Here is a 17899-nt window from a genome sequence, read left to right on the forward strand (position 1 = left end):
GTCTCCCAGTCCATATGACCTTGAAGGTCTAAAACCTATAACCATCTATTTATAGTTGTGTTTCAAGGTGAGGCATCAAAATTTTGACTGGTCAGTCACCAGCATATGTATTGGCTGGCCTTGAATCTAGATTATAAACAGCCTCTTCCTGTGAGGCCAGGTATACCTGATTTCCTATGCCATTGAGATTGCTTGTTAATAAACTCTTAAGTGTGATTTTGTTCTTTGTAATAGACTAAATATTAGAGGATATCAAAGAATTACTGTTATTTTATTATGTGTTAAGAGTATCATGATTATGCAAAGAAAATGTCCTTTTTTGGTTAGAAATGCAAACTCTAGTATCTAGAGATGAAATGTTATGCTATCATCCAGGATTTGTTTTAAAAATACTGAGGTAGGCCAGATATGGTGGCTCATGCCTGTAATTCCAGCACTTTGGGAGGCTGAGGCAGGAGGATCGCTTGAGGCCAGGAGTTCAAGATCAGCCTGGGCAAAATAGCAAGACTGTCTCTACAAAAAATAAAACATATAATAATTAGCTGGGCACAGTGGCATGCACCTGTAGTCCTAGCTACTCGGAAGGATCGCTTGGGCCCTGGAGTTCAAGGCTGCAGTGAGCTATGATAGCACCACTGCACTTCAGTCTGGTGTCAGAGTGAGACCGCTGCAAAAAAATACAAAAATACAAACACAGAGGCAAACAAAAATATATAAATAAACAATTATGATTATAGTAAAATGTCAATTATTAAATTTACATTTAAATTTAATTTACTAAATTAAGGCATACTGAGGTTCATATTATAAGGTGCTCATGTTTGAAAGTTTTCAAATGTTTAAAACTTACTAATTTAAAACTTACTAATTTGAGTCACATTTCAGTTATAAAATGAATTAAACCAGTAAACAAGCATTTGCAAGTTAACAGTCCTCTCACACATTTAATTTTTTTCCAAAACTAACTTTATGATCAAAAGAAAGCAAGATCCATCCTGTATTAACTTCCACCTCTGAAAGGCAAATAAGATTTCACTAAATGGTCAGTAAAGGTAAGATAAAAAGAAACTATGTTGAGATGACGTATATGTCAATTTGCTTCACTATAGTAACCATTTTACTATCAATAATATGTATCCCATAACATCATCTTATATGTATACCTCAGATATACACAATAAAATCTTTTTAAAGGATTAAAAGTATAGTTTTCCCTATTCTTTATATGCATTTTTCTGCTGCACAGAAAAATAGCATTTTCTTTCTGTACTCAATTGCCATATATTCACACAAACTTTTAAACACAGAACACTCAAGAAACCACCTAGTCCTACCTCTCACTTTACAAATGAAAAAAAACACAAACATGAAACAACCTACCTTTAGGGTTAGTCAGCTCTTTACAAAATACCCTACCACCTCTTTTCTGGAAGTACAAAATTTTGAAAGCACTATTACCTGCAAAGGCAGGTGAAAACTCCAACTGAGTCAAGATCCAAGACTAAAAAATAAAAATTACTGGAGAAATCATCTGAGTCTTATTAACTCAATCAACACTTACTGGACAATCATTTTATGATGCCAGAACTTGTTACTACAAATGTTAACAGGTATATACTCAGAGCTCATAGTACAGTTTGGGAGGGGAGAATATGTAAGCATAACTACTGTCTAATGTGAAAGTACTGTTATTACAGGTAAGCACAAGCTTCAACAGTGGCATGACGGCTCTGACCAACTTGGACTGGTAGAATATCAACGACTTCTCAAGAGGAAGTGATTCTTCAAATAAGAGGCTGCCTGACAGACGTGAGGGAGGACAATATTCTGAGCAGAGACTGTGCAAAGCATTGCAGTGGCCTGGAGTGTTTGGGAAAATGGTTTCATATAGCCAAAGTTATGGACAGAAGAAAAAGAATAGACACTGAGGCTGGAGAGTTAGGCAGTGGATTTTGGATTTTTCAAGTACATAATGGGAAAACATTTACAGTTCTTCAACCAAGGGACTAACAGTAACAGCCTCCTTTTTCCAAAGCGTAGTTCTAGCAGCAGTGTGGAGGACAGGGTAAAGAGCTGACAATAAAGGAGGCTGGGCACGGTGGCTCACGCCTGTAATCCCAACACTTTGGGAGGCAGAGGCAAGTGGATCACCTGAGGTCAGGGAGACCAGCCTGGCCAACCTGGCAAAACCCCGTCTCTACTAAAAATACAAAAATTAGCCAGGCATGGTGGTGCACGCCTGTAATCCTAGCTACTCGGGAGGCTGAGGCAGGAACATCGCTTGAACTCGGGAGGCAGAGGTTGCAGTGAGCCAAGATAGCGCCACTGCACACCACCATGGGTGACAAAGCGAGACTCCATCTCAAGAAAAAATGAAAGAATAGAAAAGGAGATGTCTGCTGACTAGTAAATATAAAAGGTAATCACCTGAAATAAGGAAATTATCCAAAGCCCAGACCTTTCCTTAAGTAACACACCCATTTAACCAAATCCACCTTCTTGTTAATATCCTGAAAGACCTAAACACATCTACCATACGTCTTCCTCCTACACCTCTCTCACACACCCCCAAATAAGATGTATTTTGTCCTCATCCAGACATCCACCGTTTCTTAAACAAATAGCACCACCATTTCCCCAGTTATATAAGCAGAAATCTCAAACATACCCTTTTCTCTCAGGGCACACAGAGACCACCAAGTCTCACTGATTTAACCTAACTTTTCATCACCTCCAATACCATGACCTCAGTCCAAGGGGTCACCACTTGCCAGTACTGCTGCAGCTGCCTAATTCATCTCTTTCTCCCCTCTAGTATAATTTTACATTGCTACCAGAATTATTTTTTAATGCAAATGTGATGTTATTCCATTCCCTCCATCTTTACTGCTCCTCCCCTCACTTAAAAACCCTAGTGGCTCAGGATAAAAACAAAACTCCTAACTTGACCTACTAAACCAGCACTACATTCATCTTGGCTATTTTCACCACTGCCACACCGACCTCTTTCAGTATGGTAAATGTTTCACGGTCCCTCCTGCTACCGGATATTTCAACATGCATTTTCCTTTCTTCTTCACCAGGATAACTTTTACTGATTGTTGGAATCTTAGTTCAACGGTGACAGCCTGATCGAAGACCTTTATTTTACATTCTCGTAGCACTATATAGCTCTTCAGCGGTACACGTTATTCTTCTGATGATTTTATTAGTATCTATCTCTCTTGTTAGAGCTGCCCCATGAAAACATGGCTTGTGTTTCACTCACAACTGTAGTGCCAATATTTATTCATCATACCTGACATGTAGCAGATACTCAAATCTAATCATATTAGATCCATAATTGAATGAATTTTAAAAATGAATTTGGAAGTAGAAACGCATTGAAGTGGACAAAGTGATTATGTCAAAAATAGAAACACAAATTTTAATTATTAGATATGCATATTGTTTCTGATGTGAGTAATCATGATGCCACTAAAAAATAAAAATAAAGCCAAGTGCAATTGCTCAGGCCTGTAATCCCAGCACTTTAGGAGGCCAAGGCAGGAGGATCACGCAACGTCAGGAGTTCGAGATCAGCCTGGGCAACACAGCAACACCCCCATATGTACGTAAAAAATTAGCTGGGCGTGGTAGCATACACCTATAGTCCTGGCTATTCAGGAGGATCACTTGAGCCCTGGAAGTCACGGCTGCAGTGAGCCAAGAACGTGCATGCCACTGCACTCCAGGTTGAGCAACTGAGCAAGACGCCGTCTCAAAAATAAAAATAAAAAATATGGGAAGAAGAGTAGGCATGGGTAGTAAAAAATTTGGATATTTTGAGTTTAGAATATCTGTGCAATATTCAAATCTAAATAGTGAATAAGTTGTTTGAGTATGTGCTCTTGACTGACAGTAAAATGTGAATTAAAACAGACCTGGGGGTGTAGCAATATCTGCAGAGAGCAAGGAAGATAAAGAGAAAACCTCAAAACAATGAAATGAACAAAGAAAGTTCACAGAGTGAGATAAATGAAACCAAATCAGAATCTCAGAAACATGAGCATTTGAGAAAAACGCCACAAATAAGACAATAAATGGAGCAAATAAGAAAATCAGAAGACAATGGTGTTATAGAAGCCAGAAGAATTGAGGGTTTTTTTTAGAGAAACTGTCGGTAATGTCAAGAGCCAGGGGGAGGTCAAGTGAGATAAAAACTGGAAATGATTAAGTTAGCAATAAGTAGTGAGAGGAAAAAAGTACCGTGGACTAAGGAGAGAATAAAAGGTGAGTAAATGGAAAAACAGTGAATATGGACTATTTTTCCAAAAAGTCTGAATGAAAAGGAAATGAAGGACAGGGAGCAACACAGGGAGCGACACATACTAGAAAGAGTTATGGTGAAAGAAGTACATGCCTGCTTATTTGTTTTTAAAATGAAAGACTCTGGTGTATTTATATGTTAAAACAATGCAGCCAGTGATTGAAAACCAGCGGGAAAACATCTCATGGAACACGGTCTGAGTCATAAGGAATTTTACCTTAGCCAACAAAAACAGAGGAACAAAGAACCTTGGGTATGAGCAGGGTTTTTCTTTCTTAGGGAAGAAAGTATGGATGTGTACAGATTAACAGGTGTTACAAGAGGAAGGCACATCATGGAAGAGATCGTATGTCTTAGTGAAAAAAAAAAAAATCTGACTTTTATTCTGTGAGCAATTGAGAGTTACCTAAAAACTAAGGAACGGAGTAATATGATTAAAGATTACATTCATGTCTTTAGAGCCCCAGGCGTTTTGCATAGCCACTGGGAAACATGAAGAGCTGACTGGAAACACCTAAAAATGTGCTAAATATCCATCCAGAGGAGTATTCTCTAATTTTCCCGCCGTGCTGTTTCTATGCAAAGATGCACTAGCTGATGTTGACACCACACGTCCCTTGATCCCTCAGAGAGCTTAATTTTCTTTGTTGATTTATTGTTATGGGCCACTCTCAACACAAGGATTTTGGTTTATTTTCGTCTCTCTCTGATCATTAAGAATATATTTGAAATTTATTTTAGCATTTTATAAACTTTCTTCTTCAAACTTTTCTACAAAACTGCTAATAGGGGTCAGGTGCGGTGGCTCACGCCTGTAATCCCAGCACTTTGGGAGGCCAAGGCAGGCGGATCACCTGAGGTCAGGAGTTTGAGGCCAGCCTGGCAAAACCCCGTCTCTACAAAAAATTCAAAATTAGCTGGGCATGGTAGTGCATGCCTGTAGTTCCAGCTACTCTGGAGACTGAGGCAGGAGAATTGCTTGAATCCGGGAGGCAGAGACTGCAATCAGCCGAGATCAAGCCACTGCAACAGAGCAAGACTCCATCTCAAAAAACAAAAAAATTTTAAAAAACTGCTAATAGGTAGAAAAATAAAATGTGTAATACATTATAAACGGAATTTTATCATGTAAAAAATTTTAAAGACAAAAAAAATCTTTCACATAAGACACCAAGTTTCAAATCTGAAATCTAGGTTAAATTACTTCCAAGGTTTAAAGAGAATTTGAAGTAAAGCAGTGTCTACTTCTTTTTCTTTACTAACACAAGAGATCTACTTCAGAATTCATTACATCATCATAAATGCACTTTTGTATGTTAACGACTGTATAAAACAAACTTTTTTTTAAATACTGAGGTATATAGAAAAACGTACTGAATAGTTGGTATCTGCTTTTGCAAAACTGTGCAACATACCGTTAATTCATCTTCAAGATGGTGGTTAGGTGTATAAAAGAAAAACCATCCAATCTCAGAATAATTACCTGAGTCACTCCTGGAGAAACCATCTCAAACTCAGAATCAAAGTAACTAAAATAAACCTACTAGAAGATGACAAAGAATTCTGCAAAACTGTCTTTTAAAAGTCCTTCACTTAAAAAGAATGTTTTGAATGACTTAGGGTAAGTCAGTTAAATGATTTTTTTCTATCATAAACTAAGCACAAGTAGACTGTACATTCTAAATCAATCTCCTCAGTGTTGAACTGTGCGTTTAAATACACAAAGGTTTCCATCAAAGCCAACAATTTACCTTTGACTAAAACGATCATATTAAGGAATCAAACACCAAATGCCACCTCCCAATCCTCCCCATTATCTCCTCTTTAAACTGAAACACACAACAAACTACTGGGCATTTAAGTACCAGTCATTCTCTCACAGCAGTGTGTTTACTCAACTACTCTCTTGGCCCAAACCTCCCCTGAAATGAAAAGCCTTTTCCTTAAAGCCTTCCTAAGGGAGGGATGGGGCACGTAGAGAAAGGGCTTCTTTCCTCAGACACGGTTTTGTCTCTGTTATACCATCTACACACCTTTTCTGTTTCCCTGGCTAGTCTTATTTTTACTGGCAACACAAAAACAATGAGTTCTATAACCATAGCTGTAATTCTCCAATACCCTCAAAAAAGGAAATATATGAGTAAGTCACTGTGTAGGGCTTTTGCTTGTTTTTTAAACCTGCTTCTCCACTATTATTACTCTCTTACTATAGCAACATAACAACTTCCCTAAGAAGAAAACTTCAAACTCTGTGGACATTTCCTGGCCTAAAACTGGTTGTAAAGGCTTATAAATCCCTAATGGCAATTTACACATAGTTATCCAGTAGAGGAAATGTTCACTGTAAACACAGCCAATCAAAAGATAAAAAGGAAATATTAAAAAAAACACACATCACACAGATTTACATTAAATTATCCCAAGATAATGGCTGAGTTAGGACTTTTCATAATTCCTCAAAGGTTTTCCCCCAGCTAAAACTACGTAAAAATCACACAACTTACATAAACTTGCAATAAAATACATTCACTGCACCTTCTCTTAAAACCAAATCCTTACCCAACAAGTAGCTCACTTACACTTCTATTCAAAGAAATTTGTAAATGCACTAAAAAGCTTGCAATGTAATTACGCAATATTAATCTCATAATTCCAGAATGTATTTTAAATTCCTAAAACTGAAGTTTTTCCTATGGAAAACAATGTAGTTGGTTTTCTCTTGGACTCAGCCTTACACAACAATAAAGGATTTAATTTTTTCTTTTAGCACTAGAATTGCTATACACCTCACAAAAATTGTTCTCATTCAACAACTGAAATACAAGACATAGACTTCCAAAACGGGACTCACTTTACACTTAACTAAAGATAGGTAGGAACCTACTTTCTATTAGATGTTCACACTCTTTCAGTATTCCTTAAGAACAAAGAAAAAAATAAAAATCTGTACATTTTAACTCTCTTTCCTAAAGTACACTACATATTGACAAGGAAACGGACCAAAAGCCCCTGGGATTCTTCCAGGGTCACCAAGTCAGACTAAAAACTTATCACCGGCAGTACTACAAAAACCTACAAAGTTCCAGAGCTGGGTGACACCTTATCAGCCTTCTCAGGATCTGTCGGAAACCGCAAACGTAAAAGCAAAAAAGTCACACGCACTAAAGGTTTCTCAGCAGAGGAGCTCAACTAAAGGGCTAAATAAAAGCACGCGGGTGGCACACTGAAATGTCGTAGAAGGCAGGAAGCCCCGCTACTATGAACCTACAACTCTCCGTTTGCGGCTGACGCATCGCTCCTGCCCGTGCCCGCACGCGCCTGGGTCCGTGCCAACAGCACCCGGCAGCCCTTGCCAGGCACCTCCAAAAATTCTCCACCTCCCCGGCGCGCCCTACACCTTACGGCCGAGTTCTAAACCTGGCGAAAAGGTGAGAAGCGACGCCCTCCGCGGAACCCGAGGGCCGGCTGCACCGAGCTCTCCCCGGGCCGGGGGACGGCTCTCACTCCCAAGGGGTCCCGCGCCGCGCCCTAGCCTCCCCGCGCCGCTGACAGCCGGGAGCGGGCGACAGACGCAGCTTGCGCCACCTCCAGAGCCCACTCCCCGCCGCAGCCCAGAGCGCACGCCCTCGGGTGCCCACCCGCCCACGCCCCGCCGGAGCACGCCGTCGGCCTCTGGGGCCAAAGACACGGGCCCAGGCGGACCGCGGCGCGGGCGGGACCGGACGCCCAGGAGGCGCCCCCGCGGGACCGCAAGATGGCGGCGGCGGCAGCGGCGCCAGGGCCCGGCTCCCCTCCGCCTCGCCCCGGCCGGCGCGCGCACCGCAGCGCGGGCGGGCGGGAGGGGATGAAGCTGGCCGGAGCAAGGGGCAGGCCGGCCGAGGTGGCGGCAAGGAAGCAGCCGGGAATGGGCAGGCGCCGGGGCGTGGGGGAGGGGGCGCTCCCTCGGGCCAGGGCCGCCGACGTGCCCTCCGCGCCCCCCGCCGCCAGCCAGCCGTCCGCGCGCCCCACCCCACCCGGGGGTGTCCCCGTTCTGCCTACCTTTGAATTTGAGGTCTGTGGGCGGGTCGAGGACCAGGATCTGCTCGTGCTTCGCCATGGCCCCTGAGGCGGACGCCATCGGAGAGACAGCGCAGAGCGGGGGCGCGCCCGCGGCGGCGGTTTGCTGACTGGGGGCGGGGGAAGACGGCGGCGACGGCTCGGCCGAGCTCTAGGACGAGGCCAGGCTCGCGGCTCCCGAGCCCTGACGCCTGCCGCTGTGTCACCGGTTCGGTGGGCCACCCGCTGGGTCAGCAGCTCCGGGTCTCACAACTGACTCAACCCCACACCAGCCGCCACGGCCACGCGCACTGCGATCCTCGGCGACTCACGTGACGGCCTCTGCGTGCCTACGTGCGCGCCCCGGCGGCCGGGAGCCCCTAGCGCTCGTCCCGCCCTCCAGGCCTGCCTAGCGCGGCACGGGGCTGCTGCGCCTGCGCGCTCGCGGCTTGTCGCGGTCCGGAGCGCTGCCCAGCTGTCAAGGGAACGGGTGTGGAAGGAGGCGGGGCAAAGGTCCGCGGGACCGACGCGATGCGCAGCGCAGTGCTGGAGGCGCAGTCCTCTGTCACCTTGAGGTCCGAGTACGGAACTAGAGAAACTGCTCTGGCAGCGCATCACACTCTTCCAAGTGGGAATGCCCAGTGGAAGGGACAAGTTGTAGTAGGGAAGCGCCCATTCACTACAACTCCCGGCATGCCCCCTGCGGGGCGGGGCCTTCGCCGAGGGCCTGGCCCTTTGCGGCCCTGCGCGGTGCTTGCTGGGAACTGTAGTAACGGCTGTTTGTAGCTGGAAAGGAGAGCTAGGTCCGTTGGAGGCGAATGGGGTGGGGTTCGCGGACGCTAGTTTTGGCTCTCAGAGCGCGTCTAGTTTGCGCTAAAAAAAAACTTTTGAAGACTGAAACGAGGCCCCAATGTTAGAAATATATTAATAAAATCTGCCCTGTGGAGAACAGGCGTGGGGGGATGTGTCCGTTTGCTCTAATTCTATCCAATTCTCTGTTGGCAGGGCTGCATTCCCTGTGATATCCAATCCAGCCTCTCCTGCTTCCTGAGTTCTCTCCAGTGATGCAAAATCAGATAAGGAAACACACCTCGTCTAGGAAGCAAGGGGAAATATGACAAAGCACACAGAAACTAGAAATAAAAGTCAAAATCTACACCATCGAACCCAAATAATCTTCAGTTTTAATGATGGACCCAAACCAAAACAGTTCTCACGTTCACATGTTAGAAACTAATTCCATCTGCATCACTTACGATAGGCTGTAGTAAACTGAACCAAATGAGAAAAATCCCAGCAGCAAACTTGCTGACAAAACTTTAGCCGATTGCCAGGGTAGTCCGGTACAGGAACGTCAAATGAAACCAATGTGCTGTAAATAAACCTTTATTGTATTTTGTGATACGGTTTGAATTTAAATCCCTAGGTAGCGCCATGAAACAAAAGACATATTGATGCTACTGCCATGGAGCAGCACAGTTTGTCTAGAAAATAAACGAGATGAAACAGCAGTCTAGACGTAGGCACCAAGTCCAAGTTTTCATGTGCGATCCAGGTATTAGAGTCCATCCAGGAACAGCCTGCTGGAATTGCTAGCCTGGCATTCACAGAAGACTGTGCCACCCAGGAGGAATGTGTTTTCAGCCCTGAAGTTCCTGGGAGTGAGAGGTGAAACCAGCTGGATTTCTGGGTTGGGTGGGGACTTGGAGAACTTTTCTGTCTTACAAGAGGATTGTAAAATGCACCAATCAGCACTCTGTAGCTAGCTAGAGTTTTGTAAAATGCACCAATCAGTGCTCTGTAAAAACGCACATATCAGCACTCTGTAGGTAGCTAGAGGTTTGTAAAATGGACCAATCAGCACTGTATAAAATGGACCAATCAGCAGGGCATAGGCAGGGACAAATAAGCCAATAAAAACTGGCCACCCCAGCCTGCAGGGGCAGCCTGCTTGGGTCCCTTTCCACCTTGTGGAAGCTTTATTTTACTCTTCACAACAAATGCTGCCGCTCAGTCTTTGGGTTTGTGCCATCATTTCTTTTTTTTTTTTTTTTTTTGAGACGGAGTCTCACTCTGTCCCCCAGGCTAGAGTGCAGTGGCGTGATCTCAGCTCATGCAAGCTCCGCCTCCCAGGTTCACGCCATTCACCTGCCTCAGCCACCTGAGTAGCTGGGACTACAGGTTCCCGTCACCATGCCCAGCTAATTTTTTTATATTTTTAGTAGAGGTGGGGTTTCACCATGTTAACCAGGATGGTCTCGATCTTCTGACCTCGTGATTCACCCGCCTTGGCCTCCCAAAGTGCTGAGATTACAGGCCTGACCTAGTGATCCACCCGCCTTGGCCTCCCAAAGCGTTGGGATTACAGGCATGAGCCACCATGCCTGGCCCAGGTTTGTGCCATCTTTAAGAGCTGTAACATTCACCGTGAAGGTCCGGGGCTTCATTTTTGAAGTCAGCGAGACCAGGAACCCACTGGAAGGAATCAACTCCGGATGCAGGAGGATAGAGTGCTTAAGTAGTTTGAAGCATATTCTAAATTTACCTTTACTGTGATTTCTTTCTATTCACAAAATTTATTTTGAAATGTCAATTATCATTAAGGTAGAATACAAAAAAAAATTGTTTATTAAAATGGGGGTTCAAGTTGTTTTTGTTTTTGTTTAAGAAAAAAAAAAAGCTAAAAGTGACAATCAGTCCAAAGGATGGTGTCCCACATAGGTTTAGTTGTGAATTGACAACCCTAAAGGCCCTCACAAACTCCAGTTTTTTGCTGGCCTAAGAACTCTCGTCCATGGGCCAGCTAGCCTAGGCTGATCCAGTCCCTCCATAGCTGGAAGGATACTTCTCTTACCAGAAACCATTTGGGAAGCCCCCATTTGCAAATAGTCAACTAGCAGAATAGCATGCGGAGGAAATTCCCAGTAACTCCCCTGTGGAAGGATGAATGATCGCCCATTCACTATAGATTTAATGGGAAGCCTGAATTGGATGTATTCTAGTTTCCCAGTCTATATTATTAAGAAATCTCTGCCCATTTGAGTCATCTGTCGTTGGAATCAACTGTTTTTTCGCTTCTCAATATTTCTTCAAAAATCATGTAGGTATAGTCTTAAAACATATAAGAATTTAAAATTCTGATATTCTAAGAATATGTGAAACATCTTGGGATTAATCCCCTATTCATATTTTAGAGCATTAGATTAATAATCACTGAGTCATTTTGAATCATCTACTTCACATCAAATAGTGTACTATTTAAGTGGTTTGTGCTTTGATATTTATTAGTACCTTTCTTCCAGCACTACAAACTTTACAAACATCATCACACCCTACTCAGAACAACTTTATGACAGTTGGCAAGTGCCACTTTTGTTGTTAAATGTGGAAATGAAAACACAGATGACAGCATCTCATCTTAGTAATAGAGCTCAACTATGGGCAGGGGAAGTTGCCCAATGTTCTGTTCTGTGCATTTTTGCTCTTCCCAAAGCCGCAATAAAATGACAACCCACAGCGATCAAGGCAACAATTTAAAATGTGATTGACTTATCTATTGTTTAACATTTAAGCTAGGAATAATGAACCATGTGACCTATGTTCATTTTGTTTGCTCTTTTTAGATTGGCTAATGCAGCACAGAAAGACCTTAAAGTATTAGCAAATATATATACTCCAGCATATCAAGCAACCAAATTTTCATGAGTCTAAGAAGTACAAAGGCTTTGAATATTATTTCAACCTATTTGAATCACTAATAGTATTCACCTTTGGACAAGTTCTCTCTTATGGACTTGGCAAATTTTTTTTTGGTTTTCAGTACGGATGGTATCAAAGTACTTATACCCCTCTCCTTCTACATAGTTAAACATGTTAAACTTTACAGTAGAGGTGCTCTATAATTATGAATTTGTTTATGAGCAATTCTCTGAGTAATTCACTTCAGTGAACATTTAAACAGGCATACTTTCCATAAATATTGAGGCAGTAAAGTAAAAGTACAGGCTTTGAATCTAGACTGCTAGGTTCAAGTTCCATTTTCCACTGTGTGGTCTTTGCAGCTCACTCCACCTCTCTGTGCCTGTTTTACATCTGTAAAATGAGAAGAAGAATAATACCTACATTCTGGGTTTGTTACCAGGATTCAATGAGTTCCTACACATGAAGAGCTTATAATAGTGCCTGATTCCAGCACTGTTACCTTATTAATATTAAATGTTAAATTACTGCTGTGTGCCCAGCACTGTAGCAGGTACTGGTGATTAGTCATGAGCTGATAGACATGGTCCCTACCCTTATAGGCTTATATTCAAGAGTGAGAGACAAATGTGAAATAACTATAAAATTATTTCATTTGAATTGTGGTAAACACTAGGAATGAGAGGTCTAGGGTACTGGGAGAGTAACCCGTGGGAACTGAGTTGAGGGTTTGGAGATTATCTCCTTCAGGGAGTAATAAGAAGTATATCCTGAAGGATATCTGGATATCCAGGAAAGGGGAACAGCATATGCAAAGGCCAGACTGACATGAGCGTGGCTCATTGCAAATTGTAGAAGAAAGGCTGATGTGTTATGGTGAGTAAAGTGGGTAGTGAGTAGCAGGAGATGAGGCTGAAAAGCCAGATTATGCAGATTGTTTCAGGCCATATTAAGGATTTGAGTCTTTATCATAAGAAAATAGGAAACCATCAAAGGGTTTAAACAATAGAGTCATAGGAGCAATTCTTAAAAGTTCTCTTGACTACAATGTGGTGATTGGATTAGAGGGAGTAAAAGGGAATATGGGGAGAACTGTTTAGATTAGTGCTATAATTCAGAAGACAGAGGATGGTGTTACAGAGGATGGTATTGCAGAGAATGACAGTTTGGGCTAAGGTAGACACAGTGGAGATGGAGCAAATAAATACGAACAGATTTGAGAGATATTTCGGTGGTAGAAGCAATAACCAATCAGCTATTGATTAGATACAGGAGTGATAAGAGAAAGTAAGAGAATGAGGAATCACTCCCCTTCTTCTGGTGTGTGCAGGTGAATGAATGATGGTACTAGTCACAGAGACAGAGGACCAGATTCTGATGTTGGAGTACAGGGAAGGAAAGATCACTAAGCCAGTTTGATGTAAGATGCCTTTGAGACATTCATGAGGAAATGTTAAATAAGCAATAGAGTGTTCTGGTGGGAACTCAGGAGCAGCTGCTCTGCGCTGAAAACTGAACCTCCAAGTCTTGAGCATGAATGGTCACGGGCATATAGGAAGTCACCTAATACAGACAGAGAAATGACCAGAACCTTGTACTCCTTCTTGGGAAACTGCAACTTTCAAATATCTCATTAAGTAGAATGAGTTAGCCTGGGTGGAAGAAAAGTGGCCAGAGAGGTGAGTAAGAAAGGAGGCCATGGTTATTACCATGGATGGCTCAGTTATCCCCATTCCGACTTCCTCCAAGGTTGCCTTACCCTGGAGGGTTGCGGAAGCCACTCCTTTGCATCTAGGCTCTTTTTTGGAATGAGAAAACCCTGGAGACTTAATGTATCCACCTTAGTGGCTCACAACGTTGTACTTGACCTTACAGCTGTGATAAAAATTCTTGAACCCTTGGAAAACTCACACATCGCCTGCTTTTCTCAGATTCTGTTGCTCTCTCCTCAGCTCCCTCTAAATGACTTGTTTGCCAGTGCCAGAGCATGCTGGCAAAAAGAAAAAGCCCAACAAGCATCAGGACTCCAGAGGACTGAACCACCAGGCTTGCCCCTTGCCCAGTTCCCCACAGGGGAAGGCAATCATACACAACTGGGACAAACGAACTGAGCCCATGGCCACGGCAGCTGTCATTGTTCCTATTTGTAATCTGGTCAAAGATCAATAGAATTGTGGATTTTGAAGAATTGTAAAGCTAAATAATGGAAATGAAGTCACAATTCAGATACAAGTCATAGATTTAATTAAATGTGTATGGATCGTTCTTGAAGTTTCTAGACTTACATGTAAAGGGCAATTATCAGGTGTGGCTTATCACACATCAATCTTATCAGCATGGTTCAATTTAAGAAAAAATGCATTAAGCTGAAATTACATTGTGCCCACCAAGAAGACTTAGTAACTATGTACTTTTGGAAATGAGTATATAAATTCCAGAGCTGTTCAGCAGTGTAGTAAACAATGTCTGTTCCCTGATTCTACATTTTCTTTTGTGACATCATTAAGACAGAAGCCGAGTGTCACTATAAATTATGTAAACCTTCAGTCAGAATAATTCAATCTGTACAGGGTAAATTCTCATTGTCTTTATTACAAATGGTGAGTGATTAGCATGAGACCTATGACTTAATGTAAACCCCATGAGAGCAGGGGCCTCACGCCTCATGCTGTTCACTGGCATATCTCTAGCATCTGCAACAGGGCCTGAGACGCGGAAGCTGCTCAACATATATTTATGGTTTTCTAATTTTTATTTTGAATTACAGTTAATTATTGAAAAACATGGGTTTGAACTGTGTGGGTCCACTTACATGGGAATTTTCTCCCACCTCTGCTACCCCTGAGACAGCAAGACCAACTCCTCCCTTATCTTCCTCTTCAGCCCACTCAGCGTAAAGACCATGATGATGAAGACCTTTACGATGATCCACTTCCACTAAATGAATTGGAGATACAGTTTCTCTTCCTTATGATGTTCTTAATAACATTTGAGTCTCATCACCTTCCATAAATTTACTGATCTGCTGAATCATAATGTGCATATGAAGGAGTCTCATTCTTGCATACCCCTGTGAAAAACAGGTAGGAAACTAGAGTACAATATTTGTGTCCAGTTCATTTTGCCTTTTCCTTTACAATATACAATAAAATACTGTTTTCCAAAGTAACTTTGGCTAGTGCTTTTCTCTCCCACCTCTTCAGTGTGGTTTGGTTATTCATTCATAATACAATTATGGTAAATTCATTTATTACTTTTCGCATTCCATTTTGTCCCATCCCCACTATTTTAACCACTTATTTTGGGAGTTTGTGAAGCATTAACATGGCTCTAAGAGTAAAAATTAGCATGGTTCTAAGTATGAACACGGTTAGCAAAGTATCTCTCCCTGATTCCTGTGACTCCATTCTCAGAAATACCAATATTTCCCGTCTGTTATCACCCAACACTTGTAGGTAACCAATTTCAGCTCCTAATTTACTCTTTGGCACAAATGAGCAGATGTACGTATATTTTCTTATATAATACATTTTTGTTTTTGAGACAAGGTTTCACTCTGTTGCCCGGCTGGAGTGCAGACACATGAACACAGCTCACTGCAGCCTCAACCTCCTGAGCTCAAGCATTCCTCCTGTCTCGGCCCCCCAAGTAGCAGGAACCACAGGGATGTGCCACCATGCCAGGCTAACTTTTTAATTTTTTGCAGAGACGGGTCTCCCCATGTTGCCTAAGCTGTATAATGCTCATTTTTAGTTAAAGGGTAAAATATTATGCCCTTTTTGTGCTTTGCTTTTTTCACTTAATACATCCTAGACATGGGATATTTGCTAGTTATACTAGTTTCACTCCATAACAGGTCATAGAGCACTTCCTTGTTCTTACGGCTGCGTAGTACTCCTCTCAGTGGATGTTATTCAACCACTTTCCCATGCATAGGCATTTAGGCTGTCTCTAATTATCTTGCAATTAGCAATCAATGAACAAGTTGCCCAAACCCCATATCACCCACAGTGCTTACCCCAGCTTGCAACCTCAGGCTCACACCCATGGCCACATGGAGGATTCTGTACAACTGGGTGGAAAAAGAAGAAAGAGCCCAAGCTTGGTTTATAGATTGGTCAGTTCAGTAGATGAATGCAAGGTGAAAATATTCCTGTCTCATGCCCACCCACTGCAAGTCTTTGTGGTGAGCAATGCATAGCCTTGTGCATATGTATTTTCATATGTTGGAGGTATATCTAAAGAGTAGATTCCTAGAAATGGGACTTGTAGTTCAAAAGGTAAGAGTGTATGTAGTTTTTGGTATTGACAAATTCCCTTCGTTTTTTTGCTTTGCTTTTTCTTCCCCAGAAGCTATGTGTTTCCGAGACTAGCCCTTTAAAACAGCGTATTTTTAATTCTCTTGTCTGTAGTCTGTGCTCTGAACTCCTCAGACACTATTTTACTAGTTTCAGACTTATGATGGACCTATTCTTTTTGGCAGTGGGTTTAAATCAACCTTAGACCCCATTGCTAGCTCCCTCCAACTCCTTCCCCTGTAGTTTTTCTCATCTGTCTTTGCTCACCACATTCCATTCTAGGAATACAGCTTTGGTTCAGGAGCTGCTGCTCCTGAGTTTCCTTCTTTGTGGCGGGAGATGCAAAAGCAAGAATCTGTCTTTTAATTTGGAGGAAGTATCCGGCATACTTCTGATTACTGGACCCCCAAAAACTTTCCTGAAGTGGCAGGTCCCTGTCCTAACAAGACCTCCCAAATGCTTGCTACCTCTTGTTTGTCCTGCCCAATCAGCATGATGTCACCCATGTAATGGATCACTGTAATGTTCCGCAGGATGTCCAGACTGTCTGGGTTTCTTCATACTGTATGATGACAGAGGGTAGAAAAGTTCACAACGCCCTGAAGCAAGACAGTAAATTAATGCTGTTGTCCGTTCCACATGAATACAGACTGCTGCTCTTCAGAATACAAAAGAGCACATTTGCCAAATCAGTGGCCACATAACATGTACCTGAGGTTTTAATAATCTGCTTTAGCAACAATACTGCTCTGTTTGGCAGCTGTAGTAGGGCCGCAGCTTGGTTAGGCTTGTGGTATTCTACGATCAGATCATTGCAAGCATCAGACTGGCTGAGCAAAAGGAGACATGATAGGAGGGACCACCACCTTGTATCCTTTCAAGCTCTAATAGGCATTAAACCCTGTGATGCAATAGTGCTTTGATTTACTATTTTGGTCCTGGGGTGGGGGCAGCTTTAGAGACTCCTACTTAGCCTTCCCTAATGTGATAGCTCCTACCCCACACACCACGGACCCAAAGGTGTTATTTCAGCAGCCAGGGCCCAAGAAAATGACCACTAAGTAGATGTGTGGCAACCGAGGGGCTGATTGTACACATATAAAACATATTACTTTAGCCAGGGCTCTAAGGTGGGACGGGGAAGGGACACACGCAAGATGACATTTCAGATCTCGAGGTATTCATGTCAACTAAGTCCCTGTGTCCAACAATCTTTTCAAGGTCTGGGTATTCCCTCCTCCCCAACATATAGTGACCCAAGTAAATGGCCATAGGTCCCTTTGGGACAGTCCTGGGGGAATCATCATGGTTTTTCTTAGCCGTGGTTTTGTTGCCTACTTCTTCCTGGGGACTTGGCCATCTTTTCAGTCCATGAGCTCCAAATGTAAACTTGGCTTAGGTCTGGGAACTCAGCAAGGAAACTTGTAGAAACAGAGGCTGCAGGGAAGGAGAGGGGTAGGGAAAGGGAAGATGTTGACCAAAGTGTACAAAGTTTCGGTTAGACTAGAAAAATACGTTTCAGTGATCTATTGTACTACATGGTGACCACGGTTAATAA

The 17899-nt window shown here is 42.7% G+C and overlaps 1 protein-coding gene and 1 long non-coding RNA gene across 2 annotated transcripts in view; one reads left to right on the top strand and one right to left on the bottom strand.

Annotated features, from left to right (window-relative positions):
- VAPA (VAMP associated protein A) overlaps positions 1 to 8696 on the bottom strand; it is a gene marked incomplete at its 5' end in the record, with an annotated part of 42510 nt that extends 33814 nt beyond the window's left edge. The window contains 1 exon segment of the mRNA NM_001133171.1: positions 8348 to 8696. Coding sequence (NP_001126643.1) covers positions 8348 to 8405 — 58 coding nt within the window.
- Positions 7481 to 15210, top strand: LOC129051501 (uncharacterized). The gene is made up of 3 exons (XR_008515815.2): positions 7481 to 7737; positions 9350 to 10012; positions 13996 to 15210. It is a non-coding gene; the product is annotated as an uncharacterized LOC129051501 (long non-coding RNA).
- The last annotated feature ends 2689 nt before the right edge of the window (positions 15211 to 17899 follow it).

The sequence above is a fragment of the Pongo abelii genome, chromosome 17, assembly GCF_028885655.2.
Source record: "Pongo abelii isolate AG06213 chromosome 17, NHGRI_mPonAbe1-v2.0_pri, whole genome shotgun sequence".
NCBI lineage: Eukaryota > Metazoa > Chordata > Mammalia > Primates > Hominidae > Pongo > Pongo abelii.